Source organism: Zeugodacus cucurbitae, chromosome 6 (genome assembly GCF_028554725.1).
Source record: "Zeugodacus cucurbitae isolate PBARC_wt_2022May chromosome 6, idZeuCucr1.2, whole genome shotgun sequence".
Classification (NCBI taxonomy): Eukaryota; Metazoa; Arthropoda; class Insecta; order Diptera; family Tephritidae; genus Zeugodacus; species Zeugodacus cucurbitae.
In genome coordinates, this window is record NC_071671.1 from 51,178,965 (window position 1) to 51,201,333 (window position 22,369).

Below are 22,369 nucleotides of genomic sequence, written 5' to 3' on the forward strand. Positions count from 1 at the left end.
CATTAGATTGTTTATAGGCAGGCAGTGTACAAGGATACACACAGATACATATAAGTCAGCATGAATTCACAAATTAAAATTGAAGTAAAGATAGCTTTCAGAGGCTTATTTTTGTCTTTTTATTTTTAATTTTTAATTTTTTTTAAATTATTAATTCTTACAATATTATATTTACTATATTCATATTATTTATCATATTAATTCTTCGTGCTTTCCTTCTTCTCTCTCTCTTTCAGGTTACATTCAACAAACGCAAATTCGGTGTCATGAAGAAAGCCTACGAGTTATCGGTTCTGTGTGATTGTGAAATTGCGCTTATCATATTCTCATCCAGTAATAAATTATATCAATATGCCAGCACTGATATGGATAAGGTCCTGCTCAAATATACTGAATATAATGAGCCACATGAGTCACTTACGAATAAGAATATAATTGAGGTAAGTCGGTAATATAAAAACAAGAATAATATTATAAAATTATAACATTAATAAACAAGGAAAATAATTTGTGAGAATCAGAGGTGCCACCTCAGCAAAACAAAGGTTCAAATTTATCTGCGAAGAAGCTTAGAAGAGCGCTTTAAAATATATTTTTCCATTTTGAAACATATTTATACCCAAAAAAATTCCAAATATTAACTTAAACGATAGAAAATATGATATTTAAACATATTCTGACAGCAGCACCATTTAGCGTATATAAACAAAGTGTATGTATTACTTTATGCCTCATCTTATCCTCTTTTTTATCACACTCCTCTTCGTATATATGTATCTATTATTGCCATCAAAGCTATCTAACTCTATTGCTTACATTGTGTAGAATTATTTGTATAGAAAAAGTTAGTTAGTTATATCAAACGCCTGCGTGTAGGCAACAGTTTATGAAGTGTAGAAAAGAAAGATGGAAGACAGTAAGTAAACATCAGCAGCGTGTGTACTCGTGCGCAATAAACCGCTAACTGCTTGTTAATTCAATACACACAGCTATACATGTGTATGTATGTATGTACGAGTATACATATTTACCTAAAACAACAAAGCCAATGGCGCTTTTATGCATCACTCAACTGATGCTTCAAATTATGCAGAATAAATTGAGTGTAAAGACGTCGCACAATTACTTGTTTGTTGTGTTGTACTTTGTTTTTATTTATGAAGGTAATCAATCCCGAAATATTTTAGTGCCGAATTTTCGATATTTTTCGGGATTGCAATTTTTTTTAATTTAAATGTTTTATAATTTTATTATTATTTACCCGAACAATCTTCAATTCTGAAATTTCGTAATTTTTTAGTTCAAATGTATTGTTCAATATCGAATAATAAAAAACAAAATCAATTTTCTACAACACTGTTTAGTAGCCTTCATTATACATGTAAAAAAATATGTGCGCTAAGCTTGTCTTTTTTTTGTAGTTAACCGAAAAATTTTCAATATCGACATCCAAAACACCGTTCAGCGACTTCATTGTTTAGTTTATTTTACCCCCTTCTTCATCTCTCAAATACACACACAACGTCCAGACACCTGAGTCTTCATTTGCTTATATTATCTGCGGTTAGGCATCTTGTTGACACGCCGCGAACTTACTATGTGTCTTTGCCACTTTGCCACCTTTCACCTTGCTTTACTTACATACATACATACAAACATATTCATATAAGCATCTCTATGACAGTCTGCCTCCCACATTTCAAATAAATTCCCTTTGCACAACCCTAACTTACACCTTCATCTCTTCCTCCTCGACTTCGATGCTGCGTTCATTCATACTTTGCTCAAGAATTTGTTATTTCTATGCTTTGTATCACACTTCGCCTTTTTATAATGTTAATTTCCCACATATTTACATAATTTTACATTTATCGTACACGAAATTAACGCGTTGCGACACTTGCACTTTGTGCTGTTGGAGAAGAGAGAGAGCTGTAGTAGTATGCGCCTGAAAGAGCGAAGGTGACAGCAATATACAGCTAATGCAGCAAAAATTTGTAAACAAAATATGAATTTTGATTATTTTGACTTGAAGGGTGCAACAACCTTGAAGCCACACAAAGTTTATTCGAAAAAGTTATGTAGTCAGACCTGAAGTCTTTGAAACAAAGGGATAGTGCCTAGTCAGGTGACTTGAACAATGATTTCTACAAACTTCAACTGTCATCCACACTGATTAGGTTAGTTTAGTGCCTCGTCGTTTCGACGACGCGAGTGTTTATTTTGTACAAAAACCGAATGAATCAGAGCTGTGAAAATTGTATTTATTTCATAAAAGATTTAAGAAAAACTGTTTGATATTGTTTTATTTAGAAGATATATAAACCAGGTAATGTGAATATATTAATTTTAGTAGGTTTTGATAGGTAGGATAATATATTAAGGACTTTGAATAATGCCGTCGTCGAATCGACGAGGGATGACCTCTACGTTACAAAAATAGCGATGACCTTCTAGGGTTAAGTTAATCGTCATCGATTTTATTATATTTGTTCGAAGAAGTTTTACTAGGATCTTCTAAACTATTCCCGTTAGAATAAATTATATTATTATCTAATACATCCCTCTTATATATTTTTTTATACTAATCAATTACTAAATTATATTTTGTTATTTTACTTACAGAAGGAGAATAAAAATGGCGTCATGTCACCAGATTCACCCGAACAGGAAGCCGATTTCACACTCACACCCCGCACTGAAGCCAAATATAATAAAATCGACGAAGAATTTCAGCTAATGATGCAACGCAGTCAAATGGCCGGTGCCAGCGCATCCGGACGCAATCTTGGCAATACGAATTACACACTGCCGGTATCGGTGCCGGTGCCGGGCGCATACGGTGATGCCATGCTGCAGGCGAGTCCACAAATGTCCCACACAAATATAAGCCCACGGCCGTCAAGCTCAGAGACCGACTCAGGTGGGATGTCCTTAATAAGTTAGTACGGAGTAGTGTCGCGGCGCACACACCACCATTTTTTTCTTCACTTATCGTTCATGTGTTCAGTTGTTGTTGTTATATTTTATGCGTTGTTACTTTGTTGTTTTTTTTTTTCATTTTATATAATTTTATTTTTATTCTGTTTTTATTATGGAATGAATTTGTTCATTCGTTGTTGTTGTGTTGCATTGAGTTTGTTGTTATTGTTTTTAGTTTATTTATATATGTTTTTATTTTGCTTTTTTACTTTTCATTTCGCTGTTTGCTAGTTGAAATGTATTTATTATTTTATCTACGCGTAAATGAATTTATCGCCTTGCTTGTTTGCCCGCATTTTGCTCGATTGTGTTGCCAATGTTGGTTGTTGCTTTACATTGTTATTTTTTTGTTCTTCTACTCTTTTATTTGTTGTAATTTCATTTTGTATAATTTTATTTTATTTTTCGATCGTTTCTTATATTAAACCGTAGCTCATCTTTGCTGTTTTTACTGCTTCTGAATTCAGTTTTTATTCTTATCTACCTCTATATTACTCCTGATAGCTTTTTGTGCATTGTTTGCATCGCACTTTATCTTCAGATCTTCCTAATACCTAATAAATAGTGAAACCTTAGTATTTCAAATCTTAAGAAATTGCAAGAAACCTATAAATTACTGCGTTTTAACTATAAATAGTTGATATACAAATCTCAAAACTTTTCCAATATGACTCTTTCTTAGTGTTATCAACTCGATCCCATTGATCTCCACTTAGTATATATTAGACATTTCTTTATAGTTCTATACAGAGATTTTTCTTTAGCTACACACTAGATAAGGTATTTTTATATCTTAATATTATTTTCCTATTAAACAGAAAATATTATCTAGAAGTAGAAAAATGTTTGGAAACATTTTTTGTTCCAGTAGTCAATCCTTGCCTAGGTCTCCTTATCTTTTCTTCTTTACCCAAAAATATGCCCTACGTGTGCCTTTTCCGGTACTTTCAATGAAAATTAGTGCAAAAACTAGCACTATTCATTAAAATACAGTCATGTGTGCAAAATAAGCAACACAAGCACAATTAAACTAAAAGATATTTTCTGAAATTGGATTAATTAAGGTAAAAATGCGAATTATTTAAAAAAAAAACCATTTAAAGACAAAGCATAAATAATTACAGCTTCCATTTAGGACCAAAAATATAATTAAAAAAGTTAGAACCAAAAATATGTTTAATAAATGTAAATATGGTTACGCACATTATTCTTTAATTCTTGATAAATTCATCATTCTTATAGTAAGAAGATAAGAAAACTTATAAATAGAAACAAATTATGATATTAATATTTTACACATGACTGTAAATTATATAATTTTTGGTTTCCTTGCACTTTTTGCTCATTCATCATACTCTGGGATATATATTCAATAAGGCAGTATTTCTAATATTTTGCACATTACTGTAGCTTAAATTTTTTTCTTCCATTTTAAAATCGAATTTGGAAAAGGTTGTTTCTCCAATTCAATTCCATAATATTGTAGAGAAACAGTGCAAGTGGTCTTCATATTTTGTACATGACTGTAATTCATGAATTTTTTGTACATTTTAAATTCAAATTCTAAAATGCAATTACTTTATTAAATTTTTTCCACACTGAGTTCAAATATAAAATAGTTCAAATATAATGTCAATAGCTTTTTTGTTTATTTAAGTCTATACCAATTATCTAGATTTTTGTTAAGTGAACATAATAATTGGCACCAGACTGTATATTATATATTTTTCTATTATTCTCACATGGGGTATACTATTTTTGAAATCTGTAGCCATCAGTTTAAAAATAGTTTCTCTATCTACTCGATCCTTTAAGATTTTTAATAAAATCATTTTTATAATAATTTTTTTGTTTTTAATTTTTTACCTTTATTTAAGCATTATATTTCGTTTTTTTATTATTATTTTGATATATTTTTAATTTTTCTTTTGCCTTATTTCTGCTTATATTATTTGTTGTTTGAATTTCGTTGATTTCATTTCGTTCATTTTACTGCACGCACCGTTCCGAGTTTGAGTTTCTTCCAGAAAATATTAAAAAAAAAAACTGGCAAGGAACTAATTGTATTATATGAATATATTTTTGTATGTTTTACTCTAAAGCAATGCAAAACGAAATTTTTTCTCTCTCTTTTCTTTTCATTTACCACAACCACAACTCCATCAAACAAAAACAACTCACCAATATATCAAAAATATATATATTTATCTATATATAACTGTGTGTGTGTGTGTGTTAATGTTGGCGATCGAACGTTGAATGTACAATTTATAACACAACAAACAACAACCACACAGTTTATCCATCGGGTTCCATGTTGGAGATGTCAAACGGTTATCCGCATTCACATTCGCCGCTTGGTGGATCGCCCAGTCCAGGACCGAGTCCAGGTTTAGGTGGGCGTCAAATAAAAAAAAAACAAAATGCTTGAAATTTAAAATTAAACAAAAATAAAATAATTTTACTAATCATTAACATTTTACTAACAATTCACCACATTAATAACATTAGTAAATATTACAAAACACTAACAAAAATTTTTTGACACATTATTCATTTAATTTTAAGATTTGCAGCAGCAGCATGCCTCCATATTCATACATTTGTATATATAATTACACATACTAACATACATCTATATATATTTATAAATGCTTAATATTAAGTGTGGTGAATTTCTGCATATATTTACCAAAAAACACTAACAATAAAATAACTCATCCTTGCTTCTAAGCACACATTTTCAACAACCCTCAGTATCTCCCGTAATATATTGCCTTATTAAGCGTTAAACTGTATATACACCTCCACCACATCTCCTACTAAGTATTAATTGTTTTTGTGCCTGCCCTGAATATTCACCAAACTAACCACTCCGTTGTGCTTACAACTACATTTTGTGCCAGTTGATTGTTCGTTTAAAATGCTAAAATGACTTAATCTAACCTCAAATTTACAGCTCACCACCTGTCACACAAACAACAGTCACCTGGCGGCCAAAATGGACGCGCTTCCAATCTACGCCTCGTCTTACCAACACCACTTGCTCAAAATATGTCTGCTGCCGATGAGATTAGCTATGGCGATGTGAGTTAATTTGTCTTTATTTATTTTTCTTTTTAATTTTAAATATATATATTTTTTAATGAAAAACAGCAGCGACACAATCAGGCATCACTCAATACGCCCGTGGTGACGCTGCAAACGCCCATACCGAATATGTCAGGCTATACATTTGGGCCGCAAGATTTCTCTATGAGTTCCTCCGATGTTATGAGTTTACAGCCATGGACACATCAGGGACTCGTACAGCATACGGGGTGAGTAAATTGAGAAATTTGTAATTATTATTTTTTAAGGTTATGTTTATAAAGATTGTTCAAGTTGTAAATTTATTGCCGAGTTGTGTTATTCAGTTGAAATTATATGAAGATTTATGAGATATGTGGGTAGTTTTATAAATCTGTGACTTTTTATGAATGTATGTATGTTATTGGCGTTCAACCGTTTAGCCGGTTATAGCCGAATCGATGAGAGTGCGCCACTCTTCTCTTTCCATCGCAGTTCGGCGCCAGTTGGAGATTCCAAGTGGAAGGCCTTCCCCTTCCTCGGCTTCCTCCGACGGGTACTGCATCGAACACTTCAGAGCCATTCGGACCACATGACCTAGCCAGCGTAGCCGCTGTCTTTTTATTCGCTGAACTATGTCAATGTCGTCGTATAACTCGTACAGCTCATCGTTCCATCGTCTGCGGTTATGAATAGGAACTTGAAATAAATGCTTTCGTAGTCGATTAGTCGAATTCGAAGAACCTTCATCGTATACTTGGAATAATAGGGAATATAATAAGGTTTCTACTATTTTTAGTGGTTTTACTGTCGGTAGACAGAAGGAACTACTGAATTTTGGGAAATATCTTAGGTTATTCTGAATCTGAAGATGTTCTGGAAACTGAGCTCTGTATAAAAAGATCGGTACTGTCGATCACAGCCCTATGTTGTACGCTAGATGTTACATTCGGAATTATTTCTAGAATAAGACTCGAAAAGTCCGTCCGAGCACCTCTCATTTCAATCAAACAACCAGCTTCCCCCTCCCAGCCTTTGCCGGTCATACCCTAATAGCAGAAGGGAAAGCGGATCATTCGAGGCTAGTAGGTCAAGTCTCAACCTTATGTTAAGGTCACTGCCGAGAGCGTAACTTTCAATTAAGCCTTAGACCGAGGTAGTATTTGTTGAGGAAACGGCACCCGTTACTCGGAGACAACTTTAGAGTACATAAGACCATTATACGACGCTCTCTCAGGCCTCTAATAAGATAGAGAAAATAAAAGCGATAACAAGTGTTGAATATAAACCTCAGACCCTTTTCTCTCTTGTATTACCATTTTTATATGTATCTACATTCCAAATTTTCCCGAACTAACCTCCATTTCTCTCTCGCACAGACTCCCCCATTTGGCCGTACCGAATAGCACACCACCGCCTGCCACCTCGCCCGTCTCGATCAAAGTCAAATCCGAGCCACAATCACCGCCACGCGATCTCTCCGGCTGTCATCATCAACAGAATAGCAACGGTTCGGCGGGCAGTAGCGGCAGCGGTGGCGGTGGTGGCGGCGGTGGTTCATCGAACAGCGTCTCTGCCGCCAATGCGCTCGCGCTTGCCAACATGAATGCGACGGCGGTGATAGCGGGCGGCGGCAGTGGAGGCATCAATTCGGCGTCCGAACAGGCGGCCAATCTGAGTGTACTAAGTCATCCGCAACAGCATCTGGTGATGGGCGGCTCACGGCCCTCCTCCACGGGACATCTGACGCCAACGCAAGGAGGTAAGTTTGCGAAAGCAAATTTCAATTTTTTTTTAATTTCTTTTCATTATTTGGCAAGTTTTAATGCGCGCTAAGTGCTCTATATATTAACTACTAAAGTGATGCTAGTTGACGTAATTTTATTCTATTAAAGTATTAAAGTTTTGTATTATATTATAGATTTTAATCATTTTTGAATTTTGTTTAAATTAAATTTTTTTTATATTTTTTTTCAATTATTGAAATTTTTTATAATTAAATTTTTTTTTTTATTTTTTTTTTTAATTGTTGAAATTTTTTTATAATTTAAAAATTATTTTAATTTTTTTTTTAATATTTGAATTTTATATTTTTAATTTTTGAATCTTTTGTAATTAATATTTATGACATTTTTTTTATTACTTTATTTTGAAAATGACTAGCATTTACTTTGTTATTGTAATATCTAAACTTTGTTGTTTTACTTACTTAAATGCTGTTGTGCGCCTGCGTACATATGTTTACATAGCAATAGCGTCAGATTTTTACTAATTATAGCTGATTAAAAAAATTAAAACAAAAACAACAACAATTAACCGCGCCAAAGCATTGCATTTTCGGCAGCATGTCAGTTCTTAGCTAAAAAATAGTCGACTTTTTCTTAAAATTATTTTTTATTAAATGCGTATTAACGATTTTAGCATTTTTTTTACAATGTAATTACAAGTAATGCAAACACTAAAACATGATTACCTTATAATTTTATTAACAAACGAAGAAAATTGATTAGAGATTTTGATGGGAGGAAATACATTTTTAGAGAAAAATATTTTTGGAGTTATACAAAATATATGAGGAAGTGAAAAATTTGCCGAGATTTTAGTTTAATTAAAAAGATTGTTAGTTATTTCAGTAGTAGTAGGCTGTATGCAGTATTGACTGCCGGACAACAGTGCGTATGAGTAACATTTTAATGAAGTTAATAAATATAAGCGTATATGTGCTATATATATGACTTGTGTTGTTAAAAGTACTTCAAATCATCGCAACATGTACTTTACATAACAACAACAACAACAGCTACAAAATTGCTCTCAGCTCTTGCTCTTAATATGAAAGTTACTCATACGCACTGTCGCACTGCAGACTCATACATGCAAATCACCTCCTTTGAAGCGTTTTAGCGCCTGAAAACAGTTAAGATTTCACCTTCTACACACTCCACCATATCATACAAACCCCTTTACCCCCCTAAAATTTATATAATTGCAAATTTTTTGTTACTATTTCATTTGTTATATTTTTCTCTCTCTCTTTACATTATGTGCGGTTCAATATAAAATGAATAAAAAAATTTACATTAATAAAAAAAAATATTTTATAAAATAATACAAACAATAATTGCCCAACCGCAGTGCTAGATAAATATGAAGGATATCAATATCGCTCGCAGCTGGGTGCGAATTCTAGAGTATGGAATTTTGCCGGTAATATGGCCAACAAAATAGTGATTGTTAATAAACAGCGAATATATACATATATGATTCATACAAATCATCAATTACATACATACATAAATCCCTACTTACATACATATGCATAACTACATTTACACATGCATTTTCGTACATAATTCTCATACAAATCATGTATATCGTGTACAATATTTAGTTCAAAATCATTACAAAAAAAGTAAAAAAAAACATCAACATCATTGTCATCACTCTGTTCTACAATGTTCCACTTGTGTCTCATTATCTGTCAGGTGTTCTGTTTATATGTTTTGGCTAGTTTATTTTTTTATGTTTCTCTTCTTCACATTCCTTAAGTCTGGTAGCACCTCACTATCTGGTTCACCCACTGGTCGTACTTCTGTATATATTCACTTTATACCCTATTTGTGTAGTTATGCACCTATAAATATATATACATATACATATATCTGACCAATTAGTCTCACGTGTCTCCTGGTACATCGTATATCTATCTTTTGAAATAATTTGGTTACTAAAATAATGCAATTTTTATGCAATTCATGGAGGTGTCTTCAAATATCTATCACACCATACATACATACATACATACATATTTACATATACTATGTACATATACAATTCTTTATTAGTATCTATGATAATTAATCTTAATGCATGTACGCTTATTTTATAGATATGAATGTATATAATTATATAAAACCTTAATTATCTTAACCTAAGAAATCGCCTATTTTTCACCAATTTATTAACAAATTATTTGCAGTTAAAGCTTACTTTTATGTTTTTTTTTTGTGTATTTTTCGCTTTCCTCATCACATTTACCACAATTTTTAAGGAAGTTTGTTTGTAAAAAAATAACTTTAGAATTTATATATTCAAAACTTTTAGTTTTCGAAACATGTTTCTATGGTAAAAATAATTAGTCTAAAACATTTGGATTTTCGTTTTCTTTTTTTAATATTGTTATTCAAATCTTTAATTGTTTTTATTAATTTTCAATTGAATAAAAAAATATTTTAAACGTTTTCTATTCGCAAAAATCGGTTCAAAAAATTTTTAATTTCAAAACTTACTAGTTTAAAATTTTTGATTTTCAAAACTTTCATTTTAACTATCTATTTAGAAATGATTCATATCATTTTCATTCATTTTAGAAATGATTAATTATATAATGTAAATAAACAATACAACTGAACAATTTGGATTATAAAGAAGTAAATTCTTTAATTTTTTGTGAAAAACGTATTTTCGACATTTCTTTTATGAAAAAAAAGAGAATTCTTCCAATTTCAAAAATACTTCCACTCTCTAGTTTACAAACTATGAAAACCCAAACAACATGCTCTTCTCATCAGGCATTTTTGCTATTTCATTGAATGCATTCGAAAATGTGGAAAAAACAACGACATATTAGCTTTCGAATCAGAATTTTCCAAATTTAAAAAATTTGATTTTTCGTATTTAACTTTTATTTGTAAAGCCGAACTGAAATTTTTAAAACTAATGAAGGTATTTTCACGCTTAAAGCTGATTCTACTACATTACTCTTTCAATATTAACTTTTAAAGTATTTTCAATAGTCGAAAATCACATTTTCTTTCTTAATCTTAAATTTCAAAGCATTTTCGATATTCGAAAGCAAAATTTTGTCTGCGAAAGTTTTGCAAAAAAAAAACAAAAGCTCTTATTGAAAGCTCTTAAAGCTTTGCATTTTCATTATTCGAAAATATATTTAACGGCAAATTATTTTGTTAATTTAATTTTTCTTCATACGGAAAATAAAAGCTCATATTCAAAGCTCAAAAAGCTCGACACTCCTTTGAGTTTTAACTTTCAATGCATTTTCCAAAAGATCCACAAATCTCAAACGTTTGATTTCACATTATTTCCTTCGAATGCAACTCTGAAAATTATTTCTTTATTATTTGCAAAACATACCTGCTTGGGTCACTGCTTTTCTCATTTTTATACGCGCTTTTACATGTATTTTTCGTATATGCATATTTTTACTGCATACTGTGTTTCATTTGCGGTTAAACGCTTTCTTTTCATTTCTTGGTGTTAGTGCTAAATTTACAAAAACAAAAATAGAAAATATAATAATAACAACTCATTGCATGAAAAAACCATAAACTAATATCATATAAACATAATGCATCTGTATATAACATATATAACCATACAAGTGTTGTTGGATGGAAGTGAAAGCATGAAAAAGTGTTAATATAAAAGAGTAACAAACAGTGAAGAGCCGCGCATGCGCATTGCTTCGGCGCAGTCGAGTGAGTGTCGCCGGGCAGCCAGCAAACAGCATGCAACATTAACAACTAACCACCCAGCAAGCCAAGCAGTGAGCCACTACGCCACCCATCGGCCGATGGAAACAACCAAGTCAGCTCTGCGGAGTCCTTGCAATGCATGCGCGTTAATTCACATACATATAGAAATAAAAATTTTGAAATAAACTCACATCACTCATCATGCACCTCACACCTTGCCACAACCCCCATCCCCCGCCGCCGCCTTGCCGCGCCACACACTCATTGTACAGCCCAAACTAATGAAATAACAGACTTTATAATTTTCAATACAGGTTCGGTTACGCCCACCAATGTGCCATCGCCCGATTTACGGCTAACGGCCAACCAGCAGCATCAGCAAGCGCAACAGCAGCAACAACAACAACAGCAAATGAATGACTACGATGGACCGAATCAGGCGCATAAGCGGCCGCGCATCTCCGGCGGTTGGCCACAATAGCCGGCCCGAGAAGTGGCAGCACACAGCAGCAGCAGCAACAATAGTAGTAACAACAGCGGCGCAACAGCAACAACAACAACCACTTTGAGAAATTATCAGCAACAGCAACAACAACAACAACAACAGTCACAACATAACAGCACGAGCAACCATTGCGTTGGTGGCGGTGGCGTGCAGCACATGCTACCACCAGCCGCTAACTCACCATACCTGCGCAACACGAGCAACAGCAGCGCTAATAGCAATCACAGCAACAGCAACAGTCCAGCGCTGCAGAAGCCCAACTGCAGCGGTTTGCGCACCACATACAACAACAATAACAACAGCAACAACAGTGGTGGCGGTGCCGTCAGCCCACATCCAGCGGCACGTCATGGCAAATATGCCAGCTACTTGCAACAACAACAACAACAGCAACAACGTGCACTATTGCAACAGCAACAACTACAACAACAACAACAGCAACAGGACAACTATTTAAATACCGTTAATTGTAGCCTATATGGTGGCGTTGCAGCGAGCAATGGTGGTAATAGTCAGGCAGCTCAGCAGCCGCAGCATGTCTACAATCATGTGACAGCTGGTGTCTCTGGAAGTGCTGCAACATCCGGTCATCTGCAACATCACTCCAACTTGAGCATAAGTGGCATGAGTCACACACACAATGTGGGCAATGCGATCATATCGAAGTGAGTAGATTTGCTGAGCTACTGGAGAGGAGCACAAGAGAGGGAGATCGAACTGCGGAGACCAGCGTGTTAAAGTACATAGTGCTTTGCTGTGATCGCTTGAAATTATTACGTAACAACTGCAACCAAACAGTTGAAATTAACAAAAAACATCACTACTAGCAAAAACAACAACAGCAGCAACAATTCTCATTTAAATAAAAATTTATGAAAAATATTTTAGTAAATAACTAACAAACAAACACATCACACTCCCAGTTTAAGTTTAAGATATGCATACAGGCTGATTGAGCGGCATGAGGAGTACGAGGAGGAGTCAGTCAATGAACGTAGGAGCGCATGCGCAGCGCCTTCATCCTGATGGCGGCAGCTGCGCAGCGCACGACAGGCCGGGAAAACTAGTGGATTAAGAATTCATTAAAGTGTCATATCGTATAATTGTAAGTCAATGTTGCTCCTAGCATGAGTTAAAAAACAAAAACAACAATAATAAGAAGAAAAAATTAAATTAATTAATTTTTTTTAAAAAGCAAAAGAAAAACAAAAATGCATGATGACATGCGTAAACATGGGTGCAGTGGAATAAACTTAATTTAAATTAAAACATAATTTTATTTAGTTTAGCATTAATTATTATAATAAATATATACATATATGAATGTTTGCAAATGGTAGTTAAGTTAATTAAGTCAGTACTACTAAATTACATACATAAATATATAGAAATATATATTTAGTTGAAGACAGAGTCAGCGATTGCGATCACTCAAGCAATGTAAAAGTCATATGAAATATAACGGAAGTTGGAAATTGTGTTATATTCGCCTAAAAGTATGCAGCAGTTTAGTAAAGTGGAGCGGCATAGCAAGAAGGTGAAAATTGTAGAGTAGACAGGGAAGCGCGTTTATTTTCGAACATTAACTTTGAATAATATTAAAATTAAAATACGGTAGAATCAACATATTAATAGTATAATAGCCTAAAGGTATACTACAATTTATATTTAACATGTTTACATATCATTTTTACAGAATTGTTTGACAAAAAATTTAAAAATAAATAATACACATCTATTTTCGAAATTTCGAAATTGTTATATTCAAACATGTTTTTTTTTTACATTTTAATATTAAAATTTTTTTTTTGTGAAATTTTAAATCTAAAATTTGTAAAACCAAATTTTAACATTTTTTTAATAATATTTGTTACATACAATTTTTAAAACTTGAATTTGAAATGAGGATATAATTTCAAAAATTGCTATACAAAAAACAACAGAATAAAAAAAATTATGTTAAAATATTAAATATTAGTAAAAAAAGTTTGTGGCCAAAAAAATTTAAATTCAAACAAATTTTTCAAAATAAAATAATTTTTTCTAAATTAAATAATTTCAAATAATATTAATTTTTTGCGAATTTTTTTATAAATTTAATTTTTTAAAATATGTTTTTAATATAATTTTATTAATACAATATTTTTAATTAAAATATTTTCAATGTTTTAAAAAATAATTTTTTTTTATATTATTTTTCTCCTAAAAGTTAAAAATAAATTGATAATTTTATTAATTTTTCTGTGAAAAAAACGTTTTTGAATCAAATAAAGTTTTGGAAATAAAATCATTTTTCCAAATAAAATAATTTCAATAAATTAAAATAAAATAATTTTTTCGCGAATTTTTTTTTATAAATTTTATTTTTTAACCTATATTTTAAATTTTAATTTTTTTTTAATTTTTAAAAATTCAACAATTTTAATTCAAATGTTTTGAATATATTTTTTTAAATTTTATAATTAAATTTTTTCTAAAAATTATAAAGAAATAGTAAATTTTATCAATTTTTCAAAATGAACACCCTTCTGCTACTAGCTTTACTGAAGTGTAGCATACTTTAACGCGCGCGCAATAATACTAAACAACCAAGAGAGAGCAGCACAAGCTGTCCAAAACTTAACGACCAGTCATAACAAAAAACAACAATAAAAAATAATTTTAGCAAAAAATCCTGAAAAACCAACAACAACAAATTGTTAAATTTTAAACCAACTAAAAAACCACTAGTTTTAAGCTCCACTGTTAGTGTTTTACTTACAATACAAGAAGAGTTGATATAGAGAAAAATAGCTGGCTTTTGGCGAATTGCATACAAAACTTGTTACTTCAAATATACATGTATAAAGAAAAAAAAAACACAAAAACAAAAACAATGTGACAGTTAAATAATATACCTACAAATATACACATATATATGACGGTGTGTTGTAAGCAAATGTTAAGTTTTAATGTTTTAAATTTAAGTTTTATAAAAACAACAAATGGAAAAAACCACAAAAATAAAAATTATAAATGGAAAAAAGTGAAAAAGTAAAACCTACAATAAATTTTATAAAATGTAATGATAAAAAATAAATTAGTGAGTAAAGTATAAAAATCCAAATACGTAATTGCATGCAAGTCAATCACAAACACACTTTTAATTAAAAAAATAAAATAAGCGAACACACACACACATACACACAATACATGCATAGAGATTTCATTTTTACATATTAAATGAAATTATAAAAAACAAAAAATAAAAATAATTTTCTATTTGTTTTTCATACAATATTTTGCGCAATTGTAATAGTTTTTTAATATACATATTTAGTTTAAGCAAATAATTTCAATTAAATTTATTTTAATTCATATTGTTTTCGTTTATTATTTGATTGAATGAACAGGGGGTGTGAGATAACTGCGATATATGCGTGTATATTTGGGGTTAGGGGTCAAAAAATGAAATCTCCGAGCTTTCTACGCATATAATTGCAGAGTGTCACATTTTGTGGAAAATATATATAAAAAACATAAAACATTTTTGCGAAAGCTTTCACTTATGTATACTGTGGAGCTTTCGCGTCAAAACAAATGAAAGCTTCGATTTCTTTTTATTTATTTATCATTTGGTTAGAAGGAAGTGAGACAACTGACATATTTCTGGGACCAAAGCCAAGAGCCAAAAATGAAAGCTCTGAGCTCTCAATACGTATAGTTGCTGTGTTAAATTTGGAGTAAAAATATAAACAAGCTTGTTTTGCGAGAGCTTTCACCTTCTTTAAACTGTGAAGCTTTCACGTCAATAAATTATGAAAAATTCGTTTTCTTTTTGTTAACATTTTTCTATACTCAAAAGCTTGTGAATGTTAACTTCTTCTAAACTTCAATTGTTGGCTAGTCAGTGCTTTGTGTTTTATCTATATTAAAATAATAAAGCTTTCGTTTCATAAATGATGAAAGTTCTTATTGAAAAGTGCTATATATTGATGCTATAAAGATATAGCCTATAACATCAAGCTTACCATAGTTTATATGTATACTATTTTTTATACTCTAAGGGGTTCCAGTTCAAGTCTCAATCAAACTGTATGGTATATGTCGTGGTTATGGAGGAATAAACTAAATTTTAGTGAGAAATGTTTAACAGCCTATCCTTAAACTAATTTTTTAAATATATCTTTCTGTCTTCTTTCTTCTTTCTTGTGATAATAATTTTGTTTACCATATTTCTGGTACTAACTCCGTTCTACATAGTTTTTGGCTACTTCTAATGATATTTTTTAGCACCGGTATTATTTTTGTTTTCAGTATATCTTTCGGTCTATTAATTCATGAAGTAGTTAAACCCCGTCTCTTCGGAGCTTGCGGAAGAAACAAACCTTTTGACATCCTAAGAATATTGCATTCCTTCTTTATTGTCTTTCATTTACCGCGGTTATACGTAGCTATAAACCATATAGTTTCTGAGATATAACGCAATGTTCATTCTCTTTCTTTTAATATACATACATAAACCCTAAAGTCTAGCTTCCCTCCAAGCTCTCTCTCTCTCTCTCTCTGGTCAAGCTGTCGTCGAGCTCTCAGAGATATCCTTTCCTGAGATCTCATTTGAACCTCATATAATTTTTACCGAAGAAGAGAGACATATTTCAGTAATTTTGAGATAGGATGATTGGATTTCCGTTTCGACATAGAACTATACTATATACTATTCCAAGAAATCTATAAGGTATACGATAACTTTTATTGTATACTTATTGATCCTAATGGCATTCCGGTCATTCCGATGATGAAGAATACTCTTTAATGAAAAACTACAAGTTCAAGCTAGGCTATAAGAAACCGTTTTCAGATAGTCGGTTTCAGTGAGTAGTTTATAAAAATGCTTCCTTTCAGGAAATATCGTTTGAAATTAATTTACAATAGCTCGATTTAAATAGTTGGCTGGTGGAATGTTATCAAGATTTTCCTTTATAATTTTTTTGTTTCAGAGTTTTCTTTAATTCTCCTCTCGTTTCGCCGACTTGCATGCGACAATTAGCTCTTAAGCTCACCGATTTGCAAGCTACGCTCGCATACGTACAAATATATTATATAAAAGACATTGTATCTACCATTGATTACAACTTGGTAGATTTTAAGATGAAGTTTGTTGTTGTAAATGTCAATTCCCCCCCTATGAGGAGACCTAACCTAAAACGACGTAATGTTGTTATGTCGATATGTTTATAATTGAATAGAAAAAGTAAAAGTAAAAATCTATTTATGTATTAGCAAAAAGCAGTGATTGGACACAAATTAAAACCAAAAAGAAAATTTAGAAATTAAAAAATGAAATTAAAACACGAGGGTTTCGCACATTTTATAAATGAAGAATAGAAAGAAAGATATTTTACAGCAAAGTAGTTAAAGTTTGAAAATATATAAATAAGGTATATAATATATATGTATTAAAATATAGTGAATGCACACAGTCACATACATAAAAAAATCCAGAAGAAAAGAAACCACAAAAAATATTTGAAAAATAGTTAATAATTAAATAACATGATATTTATACCACATGTATGTATATATGTATATACTTAAGTATATAATGTATATGTGGGTACATAGCTTAGTTATTTAATGGGAAGTAGTTAGTAAAATTTTTTTGAATAAATGGCAAATTTATGTATTAAATTGTGCTGCACATAGTACATATGTGCACTTACACTAATTTACAAACACACACATACTAGCATATATATCTAATATAATAATATAAACACATATGTGTTAATGTAAGTTTGTATGTATGTTTGTTGAAAAATGCACCACAGCATTGGTGTATCTTACCCCCCATTCACCGCTGTAAGTGATGAGGTTTATTGTGCTCATTCAGTGTTATATTGTTGCAATTGAAGCAACCAGTATGTATTGTATGTATGTGAGTATATATATATATATTATGTATATAGTAAGTGTTATTGTTGTTGTTTGTTTGGGAAAACATATCCGTATAATTTACAAAGTCTCATAATTTTACATATTTGCTTATATATTTGCATAGGTTTGTATATATTCATATATACATCTATATACATATGTTTGTATGTATATAAGTAAATAAGTGAGACTTTGTAAATTATCTAAACATCGATGTTTTTTATATGATTTGCAAGAGAAAATTTCCAATTTCCTTTCTATTTTACTTTACTGATATGATTTTAAAAGGGTACTCAATGTGGGTTGGTCGATTCAAAGTGTCAAAAGGGAAAACATATTTTTCTCCATAAAATTCAATCCTGTTTTAACATTGTTTGATCGAATAAATTGAGCAATTAGTTTACCACAATTGTATGGCCATCAACAACCAATAAGAACTATCAATTGATCTCGTTTTTTACCACTTTCACCAGCATGGCCACTTATATGGCCAATAATCCTGACTTACAGCAGGTCACCCTCTTTGAATTGCAGTTTGACAAAGTATAATAAAGATAAAGGTCAAACAAATGTTTTTCCTTCAAAACCGGAGCCATTCCTCTATATCTTTAAAGACACCATATATTTACTCTGATTCGTTTCTGCAACCTATGTAACGCATCAATGATTCGCTACTACACAATTCTATTTCATCTATTGTCAAATAATTTAATGTGAAAGCAACAACAATGCTCTTTATATTCTATGTAGCTCTCTTAGATTATGCCAGTTGTTCGTTTGATTCACCACTCTGCTAGAAATTAGTCATCTATTCTATTTCAATATGCAAATTTCTTAAATTTTTGGTAAATAATCTTGAAATTGGTCCTTTATAAGCGTCGCCATTCTTCATTCCATGAGTTTGAGGTTATATTGTAGCCCATAAAGCTCGTTCATTATTATTTACACAGTATTTCCTAGTCTATTAATTAAAGCAATATTTTCATCAATTAACCCCAACATATCTGATCTATGATCATTAATAATATGTATACCAACCAAGCTATCTTTTATGATTGGAGTTTAAGGGGCCATGCCAGTGTAACCCATGAAAAATTTGGCGATTTTCCTGAATTTCTTTTAAAGAAAGTACTCTAGCGAATGTTTTGAAGTTTTTTGGGCTTAATAAGCTATACTTTTAACTATATTTTGAGATTTTGTTTTTACAAAAATATGGAAAAATAACGCAGTTTTGTGCTGTCTTCGGAGGTGCAAAAAAAGTTCCCCAACTGCTGACATAATTCCGGCCGCATGAGTAGTTGAAACTCACAAATTCAAAAAGGTATTTCCTATACAATGACCTACGACAAAATGCCGTAGTACTGAAAAAAAAATAGTTTTTAGGTAAAAAAATTGTAGATTGTAATTGTTAATGTCGTAGGGCATAGTAATTATATTCAAGAATATAAAGTTTAAATTAGAAGTCGATCGGTCAATTTCTCGCTGAGTTATGATGTCAGATATTTTGAGAAATTTCGTTTCGAGAAAAACGCTTTTAAAGTTTCGACTATAGCAGCTTATATCTGCGAGTAGACGCTCTTTAGAACGCTGTCATTCAAAAACTATTCAAGAAACGACCTACCCGTTTTCACATGATATTTTTGAAGGTATAAACTATCGAATAAGCAAAAAATAAATGAAAATGAGTTTTTGCCAATGTCACACTGGTATAGCCCCTTAACAGTATGAATTATATTCCAAGAACTCTACACTGATAATATTGTCGTTGAAAATACTTCTATAAATTCTCTACGGTACGGTTTTTCAAAGTGAACAGATATCGAGTGCGTTCATTCCAAGTCTAGATTGTATATAGATTCTAGAAGTATATTATTTGGTATTTTTTTGTGATAATTTAAGAAAAAAATAGAGAGTCTAAATGTTCTATTTGCTTAAGAGACTACTCCAGAAATTGAACACTTTACCAGGATTACAATAAATTCAAGTTTACAACTCTAATGAAATGTTGTAAGCTGAGTCTTAATATTAGTAGTCGACAATTATTGCTTTCTATTGTAAGGCCTACAACAGTCTAGTAACTATTTCTACCAGAAATGTTTCCAAAAATGCCGTTAACCCCCCATTGAGTATACACAATTAATCTTCAATATGAATTTTCAACTTAAAACTTATTTTCTTCACTATTTTATTTTCAAAACTCCACTTTGTAGTTGCCTTAAGAACAGTGCCTCGTTTTTACAAAATAAAAATTAAAAAAAAAAATATAAATGTAACTAAAATGAATGTATTCAAAAAACAGAAACACAAAGCGAAACTGAAACCTTCAAAACAAAGCAAACCAGAAACAAATATGAAATGCACACAAAATGAGGGAACAAATTAAAATATAATAATAACTAATGAAACATTTTAAACATACAGACAGTTATGTCTACCGAAATATGAAAACTGAAAATTTGCAAAATAATTGAAAATTTACAAAACAGGACATCCAGGCAACGTTGAAAATGAAATGTGAAAAGGAATTTATTGCAGGTGACAACTGTGCTACTTATTAAAGAAAAAATTAAAAAAAAAACAAAATATAATACAAGTAATAACACTAATAAATATTAATGGTAAGCAAACAGTGAAATAAAGGCTTTAAAAACTTCAACTTACAAAACAGAAGAACCAAACAAGGAAAACTAGTGAAGAAGTAGTGTAAATTGTTATACAAACAGATATTGGAATATATATGAGGAAAAAAATTAAATGAAATATAAAAAAATGAATTTAATTACGAGAAAATAAATTAATTAAAAAAAAAGATTTAAAAAAATTTGAAATGAAAATAATACAAAAATGAAATTTCAAATGAAAATAAAAACAAAAATGAAATTGATAAAAAAATAAATAAAAAAAATAAATTAATATTAAAAAATTTGAATGAAAATAAAAAAAGTTAAAGCACAAATTATGAAAATATTGCAAAAAATAAAAAAAAACTGAAATTTTTAATTTTATTTAAAAAAAAATGAGGAAAAAATTAATAATAACTAATAAAGCCGCCTCCTTAAATGTTCAACTGTGGATAATATCATAAGAGAGATATTTGTAAGAGAAAAAAATATATATATACACATAATACATAGTATATATTTACAAAAGCACGACAAAGCATATGCATACGTATTGAATATATGAAGACTTTGCTGAAGTTATAACTGTTTATAGATTGCAAATAAAAAAATGGCATACCTTACAGAGCAACGTCCGTTACAAATAAATAAGTAGAGAATTGCGCACAGCTGAGTGCTAAGTAGGCGAAAAGACAACTGTCAAGAAAGAGAAAGAGAGAGAGCTTTTTTCAATTGTGAGGTTATGTTAACCCTTATAAAAATGACAAATAGCTATAAATAAAATATAAATAAATGGAGAAAAGTAAAATAAAAGAAATAAGTAAAATATAACGGCACAGCAGCGATAAATATTTTGTATTATACACAGACATAAAAACACAAACACAGAATTACACACGCATACACTCAAATAAATGATGTTGATGAAAATGTTAAATGTTGAATGTGCCCTACTAACTGCCCCTACTTCCTTCTGTTTGGCATAACTGTTTGTATATACACACATAATACATAATTAAGTGCTAAAATGGCGTATAACTGTAAAAACGCGTGTGGAAAAATCTATTTTAAAGCAAAAACAAAAAAGAAAATTACATTAAATTCAATAAAGAAAAAAGTTGAAAAATAATGGCGTGTGTATTTTGAAATACTGTTATTTTGAAAATCTTCAAACTCATAGCTACAGCATCTTTAGAAGAATATACAAAAACTTCTTCGGTCCCTAATCGACTGTGATTTTTTTTCATAAATTAAAATTGCAAACAGTTGGCAGCCCTACCCAAAATAATATTTCTGACAAAGGTCTTCTCTTAACTCTATTTAGTATGGCGTCTTTATTGAATTTATTTCATTTAATTTATTTGATTTAATAGAGAATAACAAAAATTAAGCTGGCACCCCTGCTTCAAGGGAACTCTTTACCCAAAACAAGGTTAATCTTTCCCAAATTATAGGTGTTCTAACTGGCCATTGTCCCATCGGGATTCACGCGGTCAAATTAAAAAGTTTACCGTATGCTAGCTGCAAAAGCTGCCTAGAAGAAGGTGAGGTAGAATCCTTCCAGCATTTCCTTTTAGAATGTCCCGCCTTTGCGAGATCTAGACAAAAAAATCCTTGGATCTCACTTTTTTGGGAACCCCCGCGTTTTGCGGATACAGAAGTTAAAAACTGCAAACTCTGCAAATTTGTGGTAGGTTCTAAGCACTTTGTGGATTCATAAAATAAGTGAGGGGGTTGAATTTTACGGCATCACAAAAGACTGCTCTTGATAGTCTAAGTGT

General features: G+C 31.0%; 2 protein-coding genes across 23 annotated transcripts in view; both read left to right on the top strand.

Moving 5' to 3' along the window:
* The window catches only part of LOC105214484 (myocyte-specific enhancer factor 2), a 224,023-nt gene that overhangs the window by 156,081 nt on the left and 45,573 nt on the right, over positions 1–22,369 (top strand). For 6 of the 22 annotated variants that reach the window (XM_054234536.1, XM_054234539.1, XM_054234538.1 and 3 more), the window contains 8 exons: positions 237–440; positions 2,626–2,941; positions 5,280–5,378; positions 5,942–6,069; positions 6,139–6,302; positions 7,431–7,813; positions 9,187–9,258; positions 11,840–12,041. In XM_054234536.1, coding sequence (XP_054090511.1) covers positions 237–440; positions 2,626–2,941; positions 5,280–5,378; positions 5,942–6,069; positions 6,139–6,302; positions 7,431–7,813; positions 9,187–9,258; positions 11,840–12,027 — 1,554 coding nt within the window. In that variant the 3' untranslated portion in view covers positions 12,028–12,041. Of the gene's footprint in view, positions 1–236; positions 441–2,625; positions 2,942–5,279; positions 5,379–5,941; positions 6,070–6,138; positions 6,303–7,430; positions 7,814–9,186; positions 9,259–11,839; positions 12,042–22,369 lie in introns of those variants that run through there. The other 16 variants (XM_054234544.1, XM_054234542.1, XM_054234543.1 and 13 more) reach the window with 16 other exon arrangements.
* Positions 7,750–22,369, top strand: part of LOC105214481 (fatty acyl-CoA reductase 1) — a 62,916-nt gene continuing 48,296 nt past the window's right edge. The window contains exon 1 of the mRNA XM_054234535.1: positions 7,750–7,813. The gene's annotated coding sequence lies outside the window, so the exon portion shown is untranslated. The remainder of the gene's footprint in view (positions 7,814–22,369) is intronic.